The sequence below is a fragment of the Oncorhynchus tshawytscha genome, linkage group LG19 (assembly GCF_018296145.1).
Source record: "Oncorhynchus tshawytscha isolate Ot180627B linkage group LG19, Otsh_v2.0, whole genome shotgun sequence".
NCBI classification, from domain to species: domain Eukaryota; kingdom Metazoa; phylum Chordata; class Actinopteri; order Salmoniformes; family Salmonidae; genus Oncorhynchus; species Oncorhynchus tshawytscha.
The window spans coordinates 12,284,592-12,301,837 of NC_056447.1; the positions used below are offsets into that span (position 1 = coordinate 12,284,592).

The 17,246-nt window shown below is 44.3% G+C and overlaps 1 protein-coding gene across 5 annotated transcripts in view; it reads left to right on the forward strand.

Moving 5' to 3' along the window:
• The window catches only part of peak1 (pseudopodium-enriched atypical kinase 1), a 247,577-nt gene that overhangs the window by 190,713 nt on the left and 39,618 nt on the right, over positions 1 to 17,246 (forward strand). For all 5 annotated transcript variants that reach the window (XM_024379109.2, XM_024379110.2, XM_024379111.2 and 2 more), the window contains 2 exons: positions 970 to 4,434; positions 13,971 to 14,194. In XM_024379109.2, coding sequence (XP_024234877.1) covers positions 1,109 to 4,434; positions 13,971 to 14,194 — 3,550 coding nt within the window. In that variant the 5' untranslated portion in view covers positions 970 to 1,108. The remainder of the gene's footprint in view (positions 1 to 969; positions 4,435 to 13,970; positions 14,195 to 17,246) is intronic.

The following is a 17,246-nucleotide window of genomic DNA, read 5'->3' on the forward strand; positions in this document are numbered from 1 at the left end:
TGGCATGAACAAAAACCTCTGTGGATATGTATGCTACTACCATGAATAGTAATGATCAATATATTTTAACTTTTAGGGAAGTGATTAGAATTTAAGCTTACATAAATGTCCATTTATAAGTTTTCAACATTTGGAAAATAATAAATATTGATTATTTAAAAGTTGGGCATATTTATAACACCCATGGGCTTAAAGTGTACATTCGGTAGTCATTAAGCGATGTCTGGACTTGTAACATATTTTATCAAATATTATTACCTTACGAAAAAATTGTGTAAGTAAAGTCATAAAACCTCACATGAGCGATTCATCTTTCATTTTAGGGCTATATACGTTGGGCACTTACCCTCTCTCATTTTAGGGCTGTATACGTTAGGCACTTACCCTCTCTCATTTTAGGGCTATATACGTTATTTTATTTTAGGGCTGTATACGTTAGGCACTTACCCTCTCTCATTTTAGGGCTATATACGTTGGGCACTTACCCTCTCTCATTTTAGGGCTGTATACGTTAGGCACTTACCCTCTCTCATTTTAGGGCTATATACGTTAGGCACTTACCCTCTCTCATTTTAGGGCTGTATACGTTAGGCACTTACCCTCTCTCATTTTAGGGCTGTATACGTTAGGCACTTACCCTCTTTCATTTTAGGGCTGTATATGTTAGGCACTTACCCTCTCTCATTTTAGGGCTGTATACATTTACCCTCTATATTTTTGAATATCTTTTGCTGCCCTTTTCAAAAAGTGTTAGTCATTCTGAAAATGAAAATATTTATTACATGATTTCATCATGTTGGCTACTTTAAAAAACAATAATACATTGAATACTCTGTGTTCATGTCAAGTATACTGAATTAAACCAACTTAATACTAAAGCTTTTATGTTTTATGCTGAAACAATTCAATAGATATAAACAAATGTTGTGAGATGACAGTTTAATAATGCCATGTTTCATTTTCTTTCAGGCTGAGTCTCTCTGCTAGGTCTGAGGGTTAACCAGAAGGCAGAGGTGCTGTAGAATAGTCCATTCCCCTGCCTTTGTGGTTCCCATGGAGGGGTTTCCTGTCCACTGACCCACTGTGCTGCCTCACCAGGACAGCAGCCATGTCTGCCTGCAACACCTTCACGGAGCATGTGTGGAAACCAGGCGAGTGCAAGAACTGCTTTAAGCCCAAGAGCCTGCACCGCCTGGCCGAGGGTGGCGTGAAGAAGATTGCCCCTGAGCAACCCCCCCAACAACAGAGCCAACCCCCTGCTGGAACTAGACCCAACGGTAACAGCTCCCAGAGGGGAGGCGGTGACGGTGTCTCAACCCGCTCTGGTCACTTCCGCCCTCCCGTGGCTAAGAAGCCCACAATCGCTGTCAAGCCCACCATGATGCTGTCCTGCTCTTCGGCCGACCTGGACTTGGAGGGCAACCTACATCGGCCACCAGACGCTGGTGAACCCGGCAAAACCTCTGCCTTTACCGTCTGGACCCGAAATGGGATGAACCGCAAGAAGCCCGGCGGGCCTAACAACAATGAAGGGGAATATGCCGTGGAGGAGATTGAGCGTTACAGGCAGTGCAGTCGGCGCGCACCCCGTGGGAATGGCAATGGTTTGACTGACATGCTCAAGGAGATTGCGGGCCTGGGCTCTGGCCCTAGCCCCAGCCCCTTGTCCGGGTCGAAGGACCTCTTTTTGGGGCGCATCAGCAGCTCCTTCCAGCGCTCTTTAGAAAGAGGACTCCCCGCTTCTGGTTGCTTGGCCATTGGGAGCAGCAGCAGTGGAGGGGCTGCCCAAAAGCGGGTGTCCCTCAGCAACAGTATGGAGGTCATCAGCACCGAAGGAGGGCGCTTCTGTTACCCTGAGTTCTCCAGTGAAGGAGAGGACGATGATGAGGATGAAGATGACGAAAGTGAAGTTAACGACGACGATGAACACGAGAGCTGGGATGAGAGTGACGAGGAACTTCTAGCCATGGAGATCCGTATGCGGGGCCAGCCGCGCTTCGCCAACTTCCGTGCCGCCACACTCTCCCCAGTCCCCTTTGCCCAGGGGAAGAAGTGGAACACTGTACCGTTACGTAACCGCTCACTCCAGAGGATCTGCGCCGTGGACTATGACGACAGTTATGATGAGATCCTTAATGGATACCCCTCCACAGACTCCAATGGAGGCCTCGGTATCCTTCCGTACGGCCCTGGTGACCTGCAGGGCAGCGGCTTTCTCTCCAATTCGGAGTGCACCACTTCCCCAGAGTCCTCATCATCGCTGCCGGAGGACTTACGCACCACTTCCAGCTGCAGCAGCAGTGCTCCCTGTGGCCCCCTGAGAAACGGTCTGCACTCCCCCTCAGCTTTCAGAACACCGGCCCTCCAGGCTGCTGGTACAGACAAGGAACAACAGACCCAGAAGGCTGTCAGTCCATCCAAGGTCACAGAAACCCACAAGGCTGTTCTCGCAATCCAATTGGAGGATCAGGACAGCAGGGAGGGCTTACCTATGCCTCAAGCTCTTCCCGGGCAGCCAGTGATGATCAGCTTCAGCCCCACAGAGGAGCAAGCCAAACCTTACCGTGTGGTTAACCTGGAGAAGCATCTTATCTGTAAGCCCTACACAGTGGTGGACGTGTCTGCATCCATGGCTAACCCAGAGGAACAAAACCAAGAACGCACTCCCAAACAGCCAAAGACTCCCATTAGCCCCTCTTCCTACCCTATCTCCCCCTTAGGCCAGCCACTGTCTCCTGCCTCACCCATGTCCCCATCATCTCCCATCTCCCCCACATCCGCCACACCGTTTGTCTTCCAGGGCAAGGCCAGCAAGCAACCAGGTGCTATCCGCTACCAGGAGGTGTGGACGTCTAGCACCAGTCCCCGTCAGAAGATCGCCAAAGTGGATCTGGAGTCCACTGGAGCATCTGGCCCTGCCGTCCCACCTCGCCACTGCAGCCACAAGTCAGCCCCAACCTCCCCCATTGCTGGCCTCTCCTCCTCTCGGACTGTACCTGTGAAATCCCCTAACCTGTCCGAGATCAAGTTCAACAGTTACAACAATGCAGGGATGCCCCCCTTCCCCATCATCATCCGGGATGATACCACATACTCCCGCAGGTCCAAGAACGCCGTCAAGGTGCCCATCGTCATCAACCCAAGTGCTTACGACAACCTGGCGGTGTATAAGAGCTTCCTGGGTCTCAGCGGGGAGATGCCTCAAATAAAGGACGGGAGAGTGGCTAGCCACACTTATGAGGAGGTCGGCTCCTCGGAGAGTGTCCAACCTTCTCCTACAGAGAAAACTATTGGTAAAGCGGCATCGGAGAAAGCTGCTGCTGGAGAAAGGAAAGCCGCTGCAGCAGCGCTGATAAGCCAGGAGCTAACCGCTCGAACCGCTAAAGACTTGACTGTAGCTGCGAGCATGGCTGCTGGTTCTCTTTCTCCTTCAGCTGCCACATCGATTGCTGTTCCAACTCCTCTCACTGTCGCTGCCACCTTGGCCAAAAGCAGCTCCAGTTCAGCCTCTCGTGGGCGCACTCGCAAGATCAGTGGGGAAACAACATCCAGCAAAGAGGGGAGCACTGACTTCCCACTGTCATCATCAGGCACTGGGACAGGCCACCGGGAGAAGGCCAGCACTGTGTTGTCCCAGATCGTTGCCTCTATCCAGCCCCCACAGTCTCCCCCAGAGTCACCTTCCCCACATTCTAAAGCCTGCAGTGTCGAGGAGCTGTATGCCCTTCCACCCAACGCCACCAAAGAAACACTCAGTCGACCCAAGTCTCTCTTCTCCTCCACTGACAGCTGCCTGTCCAAACCCAGGAAGGACACACCCTCTAAACAGCTGCCCAAATCCCAGAGTGCCTCAGCAGCCGTGCCCCTGTCCAGCCCCACGAAGTCAGAGCCCAACGCTCCATTCCCCCCTCCCAGATCCACCTCTTCCCCATACTACGCCTCCAACATCCTTCAGAGACACTTTGGCCACTGGACCAAGCCTGCCGCCTCCAGCTCCCCCTCGCGCCCCTGTGATGGAGAGACCAGCCCGGGTGGAGGGGAAGGGAGACGGGTGGCGGTAGAGAGCGCCAAGCCCAAACGCTGGATCTCCTTCAAGAGCTTCTTCCGCCGGCGGAAGGATGAGGACGAACAGCGGGAGAAAGCACAGAAGGAGACGAAGAAGGGCAAGCTGGTGGGGCTGGACGGGACGGTCATCCACATGCTGCCACCTCCGCCCATCCAACGCCACCACTGGTTCTCTGAGGCCAAGAACGAGGACCCCAGTCAGAAACCCACAATCATATTCACCTACAAGCCAGACGGCAGCGCCTCCGGTGACTGGGAGGGGGAACTGCGGGTGGAGGAATGCAGAGAAACGTCTCTGCTGTCCCCGGAGGAGAGCCAAGACATCAGACCATCTACCACCGGGACTGCCCTCCACTGCAAGGCCATCAGGTAATTGATTTAAATATGTCTTAAAAAAAGCTAATTTCTCTTGTTTCTGTTAGTCCTTGCTCAGGAAAATTGTTTAAAAATGTTCTCTATACTGATTTATAAGCCGCCTCCTTACTGCAGATAACTGCAGGCCTTGTTATTTGTAAGCCGCACACTTTATGATAAGGCATTATTGGGTAATATACTGTTTGAGATGGGTACCTTGGCCATCCATCAAATGCAGTTAATTGAGCTATGCCAGTAAGAGCAGGCGGCACAGTGATGAGAGGTGGCAACGTTTTCAGTTGAATCAGGACGGATTGTGACTAGTTAATTAGCAGGGCTGTAATCTACACTTTACTGGCCTATTCAGACACACAGAATGTGTCCCAAATGGCACCCTTTTTAGGGCTCAACTTTTGAGCTGGGCCCAGTTAATCTCATCTCAAACAACAGTGTTGTATGACCAGGGTTGGAGAGTAATGGATTACATGTAACTGATCACACAAAAAATAGAATATTGTTGAATACAGCTAAAATATTCTAATCAGATAACAGATACTTTAGAAAAATTTATATATATTTTCCTTCATACATCAGCTGATATCTCAAATTGCTGTACAGAAACCCAGCCTAAAACCCCAAACAGCAAGCAATGCAGGTGTAGAAGCACGGTGGCTTGGAAAAACTCCCTAGAAAGGCCAAAACCTAGGAAGAAACCTAGAGAGGAACCAGGCTATGTGGGGTGGCCAGTCCTCTTCTGGCTGTGCCGGGTGGAGATTATAACAGAACATGGCCAAGATGTTCAAATGTTCATAAATGACCAGCATGGTCAAATAATAATAAGGCAGAACAGTTGAAACTGGAGCAGCAGCACGGCCAGGTGGACAGCAAGGAGTCATCATGTCAGGTAGTCCTGAGGCATGGTCCTAGGGCTCAGGTCCTCTGAGAGAGAGAAAGAAAGAGAGAATTAGAGAGAGCACACTTAAATTCACACAGGACACAGAATAGGACAGGAGAAGTACTCCAGATATAACAAACTGACCCTAGCCCCCCGACACATAAACTACTGCAGCATAAATACTGGAGGCTGAGACAGGAGGGGTCAGGAGACACTGTGACCCCATCCGAGGACACCCCCGGACAGGGCCAAACAGGAAGGATATAACCCCACCCACTTTGCCAAAGCACAGCCCCCACACCACTAGAGGGATATCTTCAACCACCAACTTACCATCCTGTAACAAGGCCGAGTATAGCCCACAAAGATCTCCGCCACGGCACAACCCAAGGGGGGGCACCAACCCAGACAGGAAGATCACATCAGTGACTCAACCCACTCAAGTGACGCACCCCTCCTAGGGACGGTATGAAAGAGCCCCAGTAAAGCCAGTGACTCAGCCCCTGTAATAGGGTTAAAGGCAGAGAATCCCAGTGGAAAGAGGGGAACCGGCCAGGCAGAGACAGCAAGGGCGGTTCATTGCTCCAGAGCCTTTCCGCTCACCTTCCCACTCCTGGGCCAGACTACACTCAATCATATGACCCACTGAAGAGATGAGTCTTCAGTAAAGACTTAAAGGTTGAGACCGAGTTTGCGTCTCTTACATGGGTAGGCAGACCATTCCATAAAAATGGAGCTCTATAGGAGAAAGCCCTGCCTCCAGCTGTTTGCTTAGAAATTCTAGGGACAATTAGGAGGCCTGCGTCTTGTGACCGTAGCGTACGTGTAGGTATGTACGGCAGGACCAAATCAGAGAGATGGGTAGGAGCAAGCCCATGTTATGCTTTGTAGGTTAGCAGTAAAACCTTGAAATCAGCCCTTGCCTTGACAGGAAGCCAGTTTAGGGAGGCTAGCACTGGAGTAATATGATAAATTTTTTGGTTCTAGTCAGGATTCTAGCAGCCGTATTTAGCACTAACTGAAGTTTATCTGTGCTTTATCCGGGTAGCCGGAAAGTAGAGCATTGCAGTAGTCTAACCTAGATGTGACAAAAGCATGGATTAATTTTTCTGCATCATTTTTGGACAAAAAGTGTTTGATTTTTGCAATGTTACGTAGATGGAAAAAAGCTGTCCTTGAAATGGTCTTGATATGTTGATATATTTGACACCTTTCTGTTTTTTCTCAATGGCATTCATATCAGCATTGAAAAGGGGCATTGAAATTGGTCAGAGAGCACTATTTGCTTGATGGATTGCGGGAAAGACCAGGAATTGGCTTTTGTGTGCTACAGTCCAAGCTATTTCTTCCAGTGGTGTGACTGCTGTCGGCATCCAAAGATTATCCAACTTGAATAAAAGTTTGGAGGTAATGTGTAGTCTACGGGCGACACGGATACTACTTATTATTGATATCTACATAGCTCATTGATGTGAATCACACTTCTATTTGCGGCTGAAGAATTGTGGTTGTTGTGAATGGCTGTTGACAAATTTAGATTTGTATTTGAACAAAATAATGGTTGAATTGAAGACGTTTAAGCTGCCTATCAATGATTGTTTTTGCGACCAGTGGACAGCCAGTGAAAAATGTTCTCTTGCCGCAGCTGCGTAGTCAAATAAATGAATCAAACTAAGCTTTATTTATACAGCATCTTTCAAACATGGAATGCAGCACAATGTGCTTCAGAGGAAGAAACTAAAAGCAATGAAAATGAAAACTTAAATATTTACTCCACAACAAACATGAGAGGATAAAAAACAAAATAATAAAAATGTAAACTGAACGGCTAAAAGGCACCCTAAGGAAAAGCAAAGCTAAATAGATGTGTTTTAAGATCTCTTTTAAATATGTCCACCGTTTCGGCCCCCTCAGGTTCTCTGGCAGGCTATTCCAGAGGCTGGGGGCATAATAACTAAAGGCTGTCTCTCCATGCCTCTTAGTCCCCCTCAGGTTCTCTGACAGGCTATTCCAGAGGCTGGGGGCATAATAACTAAAGGCTGTCTCTCCATGCCTATTGGTCCCCCTCAGGTTCTCTGACAGGCTATTCCAGAGGCTGGGGGCATAATAACTAAAGGCTGTCTCTCCATGCTTCTTGGTCCTAGGCTTTGGGATAGTTAAAAGGTCAGTGCCAGAGGACCTAGGGAACCTACTGGGTACATAAATAAATAGCATGTCTGACATGTATTGGGTGCACAATCGTGGATTGATTTAAAAACCAATAGAAGAATCTTGAAATTAGTTTTAAAACTGACAGGCAGCCAGTGCAAAGACGTTAAAACTGGCGTAATGTGTGCTCTCTGTCTGGTCTTTGTCAGTACCCGTGCTGCAGCATTCTGTATGTTTTGCAGTTGACCAATGGCTTTCTTGGGTAGACCAGACAGGAGAGCATTACAGTAGTCAAGTCTGCTTGCAATAAAAGCATGGATGAGTCTCTCTGTATCATCCTGAGAAAGAGACGGACACACCTTGGCAATGTTCCTCAGGTGGTAAAAAGCTATTTTGGTCACATTACTAGTATGTTATTCGAAATTGAGTTCAGAGGTTTTTTACCTGGTGTTTTAAAATGTGCATCCAGATTCTCTCTCTGTGCTTTGGCTCCAACAATAAGTACATCGCTCTTGTCTTGATTTAGCTGAAGGAAATTGTGAGCCATCCAATATTTAATTCACTAATACTGTCTAATTTATCTGTGGAGTTAAAATCCTTTGGTGACACAGAAATGTAAAGTTGTGTATTTTCTGAGTTATCTTCACCAAGGGTGATGACAAACTCTTGACCGGTTAAGTAGGTGCTAAACCAATGTAGAACTGGACCGGAGAGGCCAACCCACCTCTCCAGTCTGTCCAGAAGGACATCGTGTTCAACAGTGTCGAATGCAGCATTTAAATCCAGGAGTACAAGGACAGAGAGCTGTTTGGCATCTGTGTTGGCTCTAAGATCGTGTACCACTTTAACTAAGACTGTCTCTGTGCAGCTAAGAGTTGAAGAATTTCATTGACTTTTTCACCATAGCAGTTTTTTAACAATAGCTTGCACTTCAGATATGCAATTAAAAACTGTTTTGTAGAAGGTGGTGGGGATAGGATCAAGAAGGCAGGTAGAAGGCTTAAGTTGTGATATCACTTTCCTGAGTATGTCTGTGTCAACCAGGGAGAATAAATCCACAGTGGCTTTGCATGACAGGCTAGGACACATATCATCAAACTTATCATCAGGTCTTATCATCAGCTTGACTGATACACAGCCTAATGTTGATTATCTTATATCTGAAATATATCTCATCACATTTAGACGTGGAGGAAGGTTCACATAGGTTTGCGGGGTAGGATTTATTAGACCATTAATGATCGAGAAGAGCACTCAAATTATTCTGATTAATAGTGATCAAGTTAGAAAAATGAGCCCGTCTGGCATTTTTAATTGCCATGTTTTATAAGCCAAGTTGCTCTCTCAGATATCATAATGGACCTTCAACTTTGACCGTCTCCATTTCCGCTCTACCTTTCTGTAATTTCTCTTTAATTGATTCGTTTCCTCACTCATCTGAGGGGCTCTCTGTTTGGATGTGTCCTTTTTCAATTTTACTGGAGCTACGGCATCAATGGTTGCTCTTAATTCAACTAAATCATCACAAGACGACGTATAGGTGGTGGAGTATTGTTCATACACTCAAAATGTGTAGCAACCCAGTCTTTATGAATTTGGATAATTACGTTGCCACTTCGGTATGCTTTTGTGGCACAGTTGATGCCACACAGGGCTACGGGCCAGAGGGTTGAGGGTACCCTGACCGCCACAGACGAGCTCACTCTCCGTGCCTGTTTCATTACTTCACTATCAGAGCCAGTTGCAGACAATAATCAGCTATGGGGAAATCAGATTTTCAACATTCTGATGGCATGTGTATAATTACATTAAATATATGCAACACATTTTCCACCAACAGGTTTCTGTGCCAATGCACCACACAACCAATAAACAAAACATACCGACTTTTGGCACTTCAATATCATGGTTTGCGTTTTCAACACCTCAATAAATAGTCTGTCAATCTCGACAAACAGAAAACACATCCCTCCCTACCTTGTAGGCTAAACCAGTATCGAAGGCTTGGTTTGACAATCTCCGATTGTTATTCAACTTTTTGGGGTTTTGTAACAGATGTCTCTTTCCATTCAACAATTGCCGCTGCACAGTTTCGATTGATTTGATTTGTAAAGCTGTAGAGTTTTAAAACAGCCTATCACTTGAATATTGTTGCTTGAAATCAGTGCGGACGTGAGCGTTCTGTCATTGTCTTTCTCGCTTTCCATCAATTCTATTCAAAATGCATCCAAAATAGATAATCCTGTTCAAAATATATATATGTACTGTGCCAGGCAAAAGTTTGGACACACTCATTCCAGGGTTTTTCTTTGTTTTTGCTATTTTCTTCATTGTAGAATAATAGTGAAGACATCAAAACTATGAAATAACACAAATGGAATCATGTAGTAACCAAAAAAGTGTTAAACAATTCAAAATATATTTGAGATTCTTCAAAGTAGTCACACTTTGCCTTGATGACAGCTTTGCACACTCTTGGTATTTTCTCAACCAGCTTCATGAGGTAGTCACCTGGAATGCATTTCAATTAACAGGTGTGCCTGGTTAAAAGTTAATTTGTGAAATTTCTTTCCTTCGTAATGCGTTTGAGCCAATCAGTTGTGTTGTGACAAGGTAGGGGTGGTATACAGAAGATAGCCTTATTTGACAAAATACCAAGTCCATATTACTGCAAGAACCGCCCAAATAAGCAAAGAGAAACAACAGTCCACCATGACTTTAAGACATAAAGGTCAGTCAATATGGAAAATGTCTAGAACTTTGAAAGATTCTTCAAGTGCAGTCACACAAACCATCAAGAGCTATGATGAAACTGGCTCTCATGAAGACTGCCACAGGAAAGGAAGACCCAGAGTTATCTCTGCTGCAGAGGATACGTTCATTACTGTTACCAACCTCAGATTGCAGCCCAAGTAAATGCTTCACAGACTTCAAGTAACGGACACATCTCAACATCAACTGTTCAGAGGAGACCGCGTGAATCAGGCCTTCATGGTCGAATTTCTGCAAAGAAACCACTACTAAAGGACACCAATAAGAAGAAGAGACTTGCTTGGGCCAAGAAAAACGGGTAAACGACATTAGACCAGTGGAAATCTGTCCTTTTGGACTGATGAGTTCAAATTGGAGATTTTTGGTTCCAACCACCATGTCTTTGTGAGATGAACGGATGATCTCCGCATGTGTGGTTCCCACCGTGAAGCATGGAGGAGGAGGTGTGATGTTCTGGGGGTGCTTTGCTGGTGACACTGCCAGTTAATTATTTAGAATTCAAGGCACACTTAACCAGCATGGCTACCACAGCACTCTGCAGCGATACGCCATCCCATCTGGTTTGTGGGACTATCATTTGTTTTTCAACAGGACAATGACCCAATACACCTCCAGGCTGTGCAAGGGCTATTTGACCTAGAATGAGAGTGATGGAGTGCTGCATCAGACGTCCTGGCCTCCACAATCCCCCGACCTCAACCCAATCGAGATGGTTTGGGATGAGTTGGACCACAGAGTGAAGGAAAAGCAGCCAACAATTGCTCAGCATATACGAAGTTTGGAACCACCAAGACTCTTCCTAAAGCTGGCCGCCCAGCCAAACTGAGCAATCGGGGGAGAAGGGCTTTGGTCAGGGAGGTGACAAAGAACCCGATGGTCACTATGACAGAGCTCTAGAGTTCTTCTGAGGAGATGGGGGAACCCTCCAGAAGGACAACCATCTCTGCAGCACTCCACCAATCAGGCCTTTATGGTAGTGGCCAGACGGAAGCCACTTATCAGTAACAGGCACATGACAGCCAGCTTGATGTTTGCCAAAAGGCACTTAAAGACTCTCAGACCATGAGAAACAAGATTCTCTGGTCTGATGAAACCAAGATTGATATTGGTTGATATTCCACCATGTATTTTCACAAATCTAATAAAACACTTGAATTCACTAACCTGTTTCAGAAATATTACTATCCATCTATGCGTTATTCTGTGAATGTTCAGATGCATTACCTATTGCTATACTTTCCTCTTCTGTCCTCTAAAGGAGACCTAGCATCAGTAGCCTGCGCTGGAGACCCTGTGCTCTGACCTGTCTCAGATTGAACTTCTAACTTTTCCTGAATAACCTGTCCCCCCCAAAAAAAAACATTTCAATGCACAGGTTCTTTGAAGGCAATACAGAGAATACACTATTTTTGTAATGACATAGTAGATAATAATGATAATTAGAAAAGTATGTTTCCTGAAGAAAATGCGGTGTGCTTGTTTCAAAGTTTTCATGGTTTTGAAAAGTTTAGAAAATGTTCCTGTCTTTTTAATATTTGTAGCTGAAATGGTTAAAAAGTGAGATAATTTAAAAAGTCTACCACTGTTTTTATTTTTGGCATTGAATCCATTACGTGTTATACCTGATTTTATGCTAGTTACCACAGTTAGGATAGCCTGAATATGAGAAAGTTGGTTTGGTGCCTCATGCTTGAATGGTTCAAGATTTACTGTTCGTGGGTTATGTTATGCTAACTTACTCCAACTGAAAATGGTTATAGTTCCAAAAGTATGCATAGCTTGTCAAAGGATATTTGATACTATCTTATTTAGGCCAGTATGAACAGTGTAGGAGGAGATGGGTAGAGAATATTTTCTTTATTTAACATTGAAGTCTATGGGCCTTTTTGTTCTATTGAAATGCATTGGGAGTTCATTTAAATGTTGTTGTAGTTCAAGAAGTATAAATGGTATCAAAAAGATGTTCTTAAGCAATCAGAGTTGGGGCACTGGACATTTGAAGTTGGTTTGATGATAATGGCTTAAATTGTTTAAGCTCTAGAGCAGGTAAAAACAAAAATCATATAATAACATGCATATGTAAGAAATCTAGAGTTGTGCTTTGCCTTTAGCAAGTACACCTAAGTAATGAATATGCAACTGGCCTGTAGACTGCTGCTGGTCAGCTGGAACACAGACATGAAATTGACTTTGCACACATTCAATCTCTAGCCTGCTTGTTGTAAATGATATTTGAACGTACGTTCCGTCGTTTTGACTCATTGGTGTCTTCAGACCTCTGTCTTCGTTTCAGCTAGTGCTGTAGTAATAATGGACAGTTTTACATACTGTAGTGCATTCAATGTATTTCCTGACCAGGACCTCGTGTCTGTCAGTCAAAACATGACACCATAGCCTTGACGTGATGTTGTCATTAGGGCGACCAGGGTTAATTAATTAATTTTTATTTAACCTTTATTTAACCAGGCAAGTCAGTTTTAAGAACAAATTATTATTTTACAATGACGGTTTACCCCGGCCAAACCCTTCCCTAACCCGGACAGCGCTACTGTAGGAAGAGTTGGTGGTTCCGAACTTCTTCCATTTAAGAATGAGGGAGGCCATTGTGTACTTGGGGACCTACAAAGTTTTGGTACCCTTCCTCAGATCTCAGAGCTCTATGGACAATTCCTTTGACCTCATGGCTTGGTGTTTGCTCTGACATGCACTGTTAACTGTGGGACCTTATATAGACAGGTGTGTGCCTTTCCAAATCATGTCCAATCAATTGAATTTACAACCGTTTGCAACAATGAAGTTCTAGAAACATCTCAATGTTGATCAATGGAAACAGGATGCACCTGAGCTTAATTCCAAGTCTCATAGCAAATGGTCTGAATACTTATGTAAAACAGGTATTTCTGTTTTTATTTTGATACATTTGCAAACATTTCTAAAAACCTGCTCTCGGGTTTTGTGTGTAGATTGCTAAGGGCAAAAAATGCAATACATTTTAGAATAAGGCTGTAACGTAACAAAATGTGTAACGTAACAACAACAAAAATCAAGGGGTCTGAATACTTTCTGAATGCACTGTATTAATATACCGTTTATTCATCCATATGAGTAAAAGTTGCAGTTTAGACGCAAGTTTTTCCACATATTATGACATTTAGATTACCGTATCAATCCATGCATGGGTTAGTTTTATGTCGATCTCGGTCATCAGATAATACACAGTGAGCATTTATTTCAGATTTACAGATGGAGGTATGCCTCACTCACTCACTCACTCACTCACTCACACACACACACACACACACACACACACACACACACACACACACACATATATACATGGCTGGCAGGGATCTCATTAAAAGATGCTAACAACACATTTAAATCTAGCACATTCCTATGACACCCTTTTCATCACCCTAACCATAATGCTCCTCTCTTCCTTTCCAACTTCCTGTCTTCCTTTAGTCGGCTCTCATGTGCCACCAGAAATGTTACCCCTTTGCTCCTGACTCTTCCACACAAGTGACGTACTGTCCTTTTGGCATTGTTGTGACACAAGCCTCACTTTCTCCTATGCCTTTCTAAGCCCCCCTTTAGGCAATTCATGTTCATTCATATTAAAACACTGCTTCATGTTCCTCCATCTCTGTATATGAGATGCTAGTGCCATCTCTATTCTGGTACAACCTTTACCCGCTCTCTAAGCTTTGCCATCTCTCTTTCCTTTGCCCCGCAGCCAGGTGCCATGTGATGCCAACATATCCGAGGGGGAGATGCCCACCGCGTCCTCCCTATCCGCCAAACTGGAGCTACTGTCCCCTGGGGAGGAGTGTGTCATCCTGGCTGCCACCCCGGCCTCGGCCAGCGAGAGCAGTCCCAGCCTGGTTGACCCGGAGGAGGAGGATGGCCACTCCCACTCGCCAGCATCCAGCTCCTGCAGTGCCACCTACAGCAACCTGGGTAAGACCTGGCTTCAGCTGGCCATTGGGAGACACTGTGAACTTGAAAACACTCTTGGGTGGTCCCTGAGTCTCTGAATTTCTTAAGAGCTATATGCTGATTTTTTTTGGGGGGGTGAGCAATTTGTGTTTGTATTTTTTATGGATCCCCGATAGCCAAGGCAGCAGCTACTCTTCCCAGGGTCCAGCAAAATTAAGGCAGTTTCTACATTTTTTAAAACATTACAATACATTCACAGATTCCACAACACACTGTGTGCCCTCAGGCCCCTACTCCACCACTACCACAAATCTACAGTACTAAATCTGTGTTTGTATGCATGTGTCTGTGCCTGTTTGTGTTGCTTCACAGTCCCCACTGTTCCATAAGGTGTTTTTTTATCTGTTTTTTAAATCAAATTTTACTGCTTGCAAACAGTTACTTGATGTGGAATAGAGTTCCATGTTGTCATGGCTCTATGTAGTACTGTGCACCTCCCATAGTCTGTTCTGGACTTGGGGACTATGAAGAGACCTCTCGTGGCATGTCTTGTGGGGTATGCATGGGTGTACGAGCTGCGTGCCAGTAGTTCAGACAGACAGCTTGGTGCATTCAACATGTCAATACCTCTCATAAATAAAAGTAGTGATGAAGTCAGTCTCTCCTCCACTTTGAGCCAGGAGAGGTTGACATGCATAGTATTATTAGCGCTCTGTGTACATTCAAGGGCCAGCCGTGCTGCTCTGTTCTGAGCCAATTGCAATCTCCTTTTTTGTGGCACCTGACCACACGGCTGAACAGTAGTCAAGGTGCGACAAAACTAGGGCCTTGTTGATAGTGTTGTTAATAGTGTTGCTTTATTATAGACAGACTTCTCCCCATCTTAGCTACTACTGTATCAATATCTTTTGACCATGACAGTTTACAATCTAGGGTGGCTCCAAGCGGTTTAGTCGTCTCAATTTCCACATTATTTATTACAAGATTTAGTTGAGGTTTAGGGTTTAGTGAATTTTCTGTCCCAAATACAATGCTTTTAGTTTTAGGAATATTTAGGATAAACATATTCCTTGCCACCCACTCTGAAACTAATTGCAGCTCTTTAAGTGTTGCAGTCATTTCAGTCACTGTAGTAGCTGACATGTACAGTGTTGAGTCATCCTCATACATAGACACTCTAGCTTAACTCAAAGTGAGAGGCATGTCGTTAGTAAGCATTTTAAAAAGCAAGGGGCCTAAACAAGCTACCCTGGGGAATTCCTGATTCTAACTGGATTATATTTGAAAGGCTTCCATTAAAGAACACCCTCTGTGTTCTGTGAGACAAGTAACTTCATCCACATTATAGCAGGAGGTGTAAAGCCATAACACATACGTTTTTCCAGCAGCAGACTACGATCGATAATGTCAAAAGCTACACTGAAGTCTAACAAGACAGCCACCACAATCATTTTATCATCAATTTCTCTCAGCCAATCATCAGTCATTTGTGTAAGTGCTGTGGTTGTTGAGTGTCCTTCCCTATAAGCGTGCTGAAAGTCTGTTGTCAATTTATTTACTGTAAAATAGCATTGTATCTGGTCAAACACTATTTTTTCCAGACGTTTACTAAGGGTTGGTAACAGGCTGATTGGTCGGCTGTTTGAGCCAGTAAATGGGGCTTTACTATTCTTGGGTAGCGGAATTACTTTTGCTTCCCTCCAGGTCTGAGGGCACACACTTTCTAGTAGGCTTAAATTGAAGATGTGGCAAATAGGAGTGGCAATATCGTCTGTTATTGTCCTCAGTAATTTTCCATCCAGATTGTCAGACCCCGGTGGCTTGTCATTGTTGCTAGACAACAATCATTTTTCACCTCTTCCACACTGACTTTACGGAATTCATAAGTACGATTCTTGTCTTTTATAATTTGGTCCGATATACTTGGATATGTTGTGACAGTTTGTTGCTGGCATGTCATCCCTAAGTTTGCTTATCTTGCCAATGAAAAAGTCATTAAAGTAGAATGCAATATCAGTGGGCTTTGTGATGAATGAGTCATCTGATTCAATGAATGATGGAGCCGAGTTGGATTTTTTTCTCAAAATTTTCATTTAAGGTGCCCCAAAGCTCTTTACTTTCATTCTTTATATAATTTATCTTTGTTTCATAGTATAGTTTATTTTTGTTTAGTTTAGTCACATGATTTCTTAATTTGCAGCACATTTTCCAATCAGTTGGGCTGCCAGACTTATTTGCCATAACTTTTGCCTCATCTTTCTCAACTATGCCATTTTTCAATTCCTCATCAATCCAAGGGAATTTAACAGTTTTTACAGTCATTTTATTAATGGGTATGTGTTTGTTAATAACTGGAATAAGTAGTTTCATAGAAGTGTCAAGTGCAGCGTCTAGTTGCTCCTCATTACACACCACAGACCAGCAAATATTATTTACATCATCAACATAGGAAACACTACAAAACTTATTGTATGACCTCTTATACACTATATTAGGCCCAGCCTTTGGAACTTTGGTTTTCCTAGATATGGATACCATATTGTGATCACTACATCCAATGGATTTGGATACTGCTTTAAAGCAAATATCTGCAGCATTAGTAAAGATGTAATCAATACATGTTGATGATTTAATTCCGGTGCTGTTTGTAACTACCCTGGTAGGTTGACTGACAACCTGAACCAGGTTGCAGGCACTGGTCACAGTTTGAAGCTTTTTCTTGAGTGGGCATCTTGATGATAGCAAGTCAATATTTAAATCCCCCAGAAAATATACTTCTCTGTTGATATCACATACATTATCAAGCATTTCACACATATTATCCAGATACTGACTGTTAGCACTTGGTGGTCTATAGCAGCCTCCCACCAGAATGGGCTTCAGATGAGGCAGATGAACCTGTAGCCTTATTACTTCAACAGTATTTAACATTAGATCTGCTCTAAGCTTTACAGGAATGTGATTCTGAGTATAGACCGCAACACCACCCCCGTTGGCATTTCTGTATTTTCGATATATGTTATAACCATGTATTGCTACCACTATCATCAAAGGTATTATCTAAGTGAGTTTC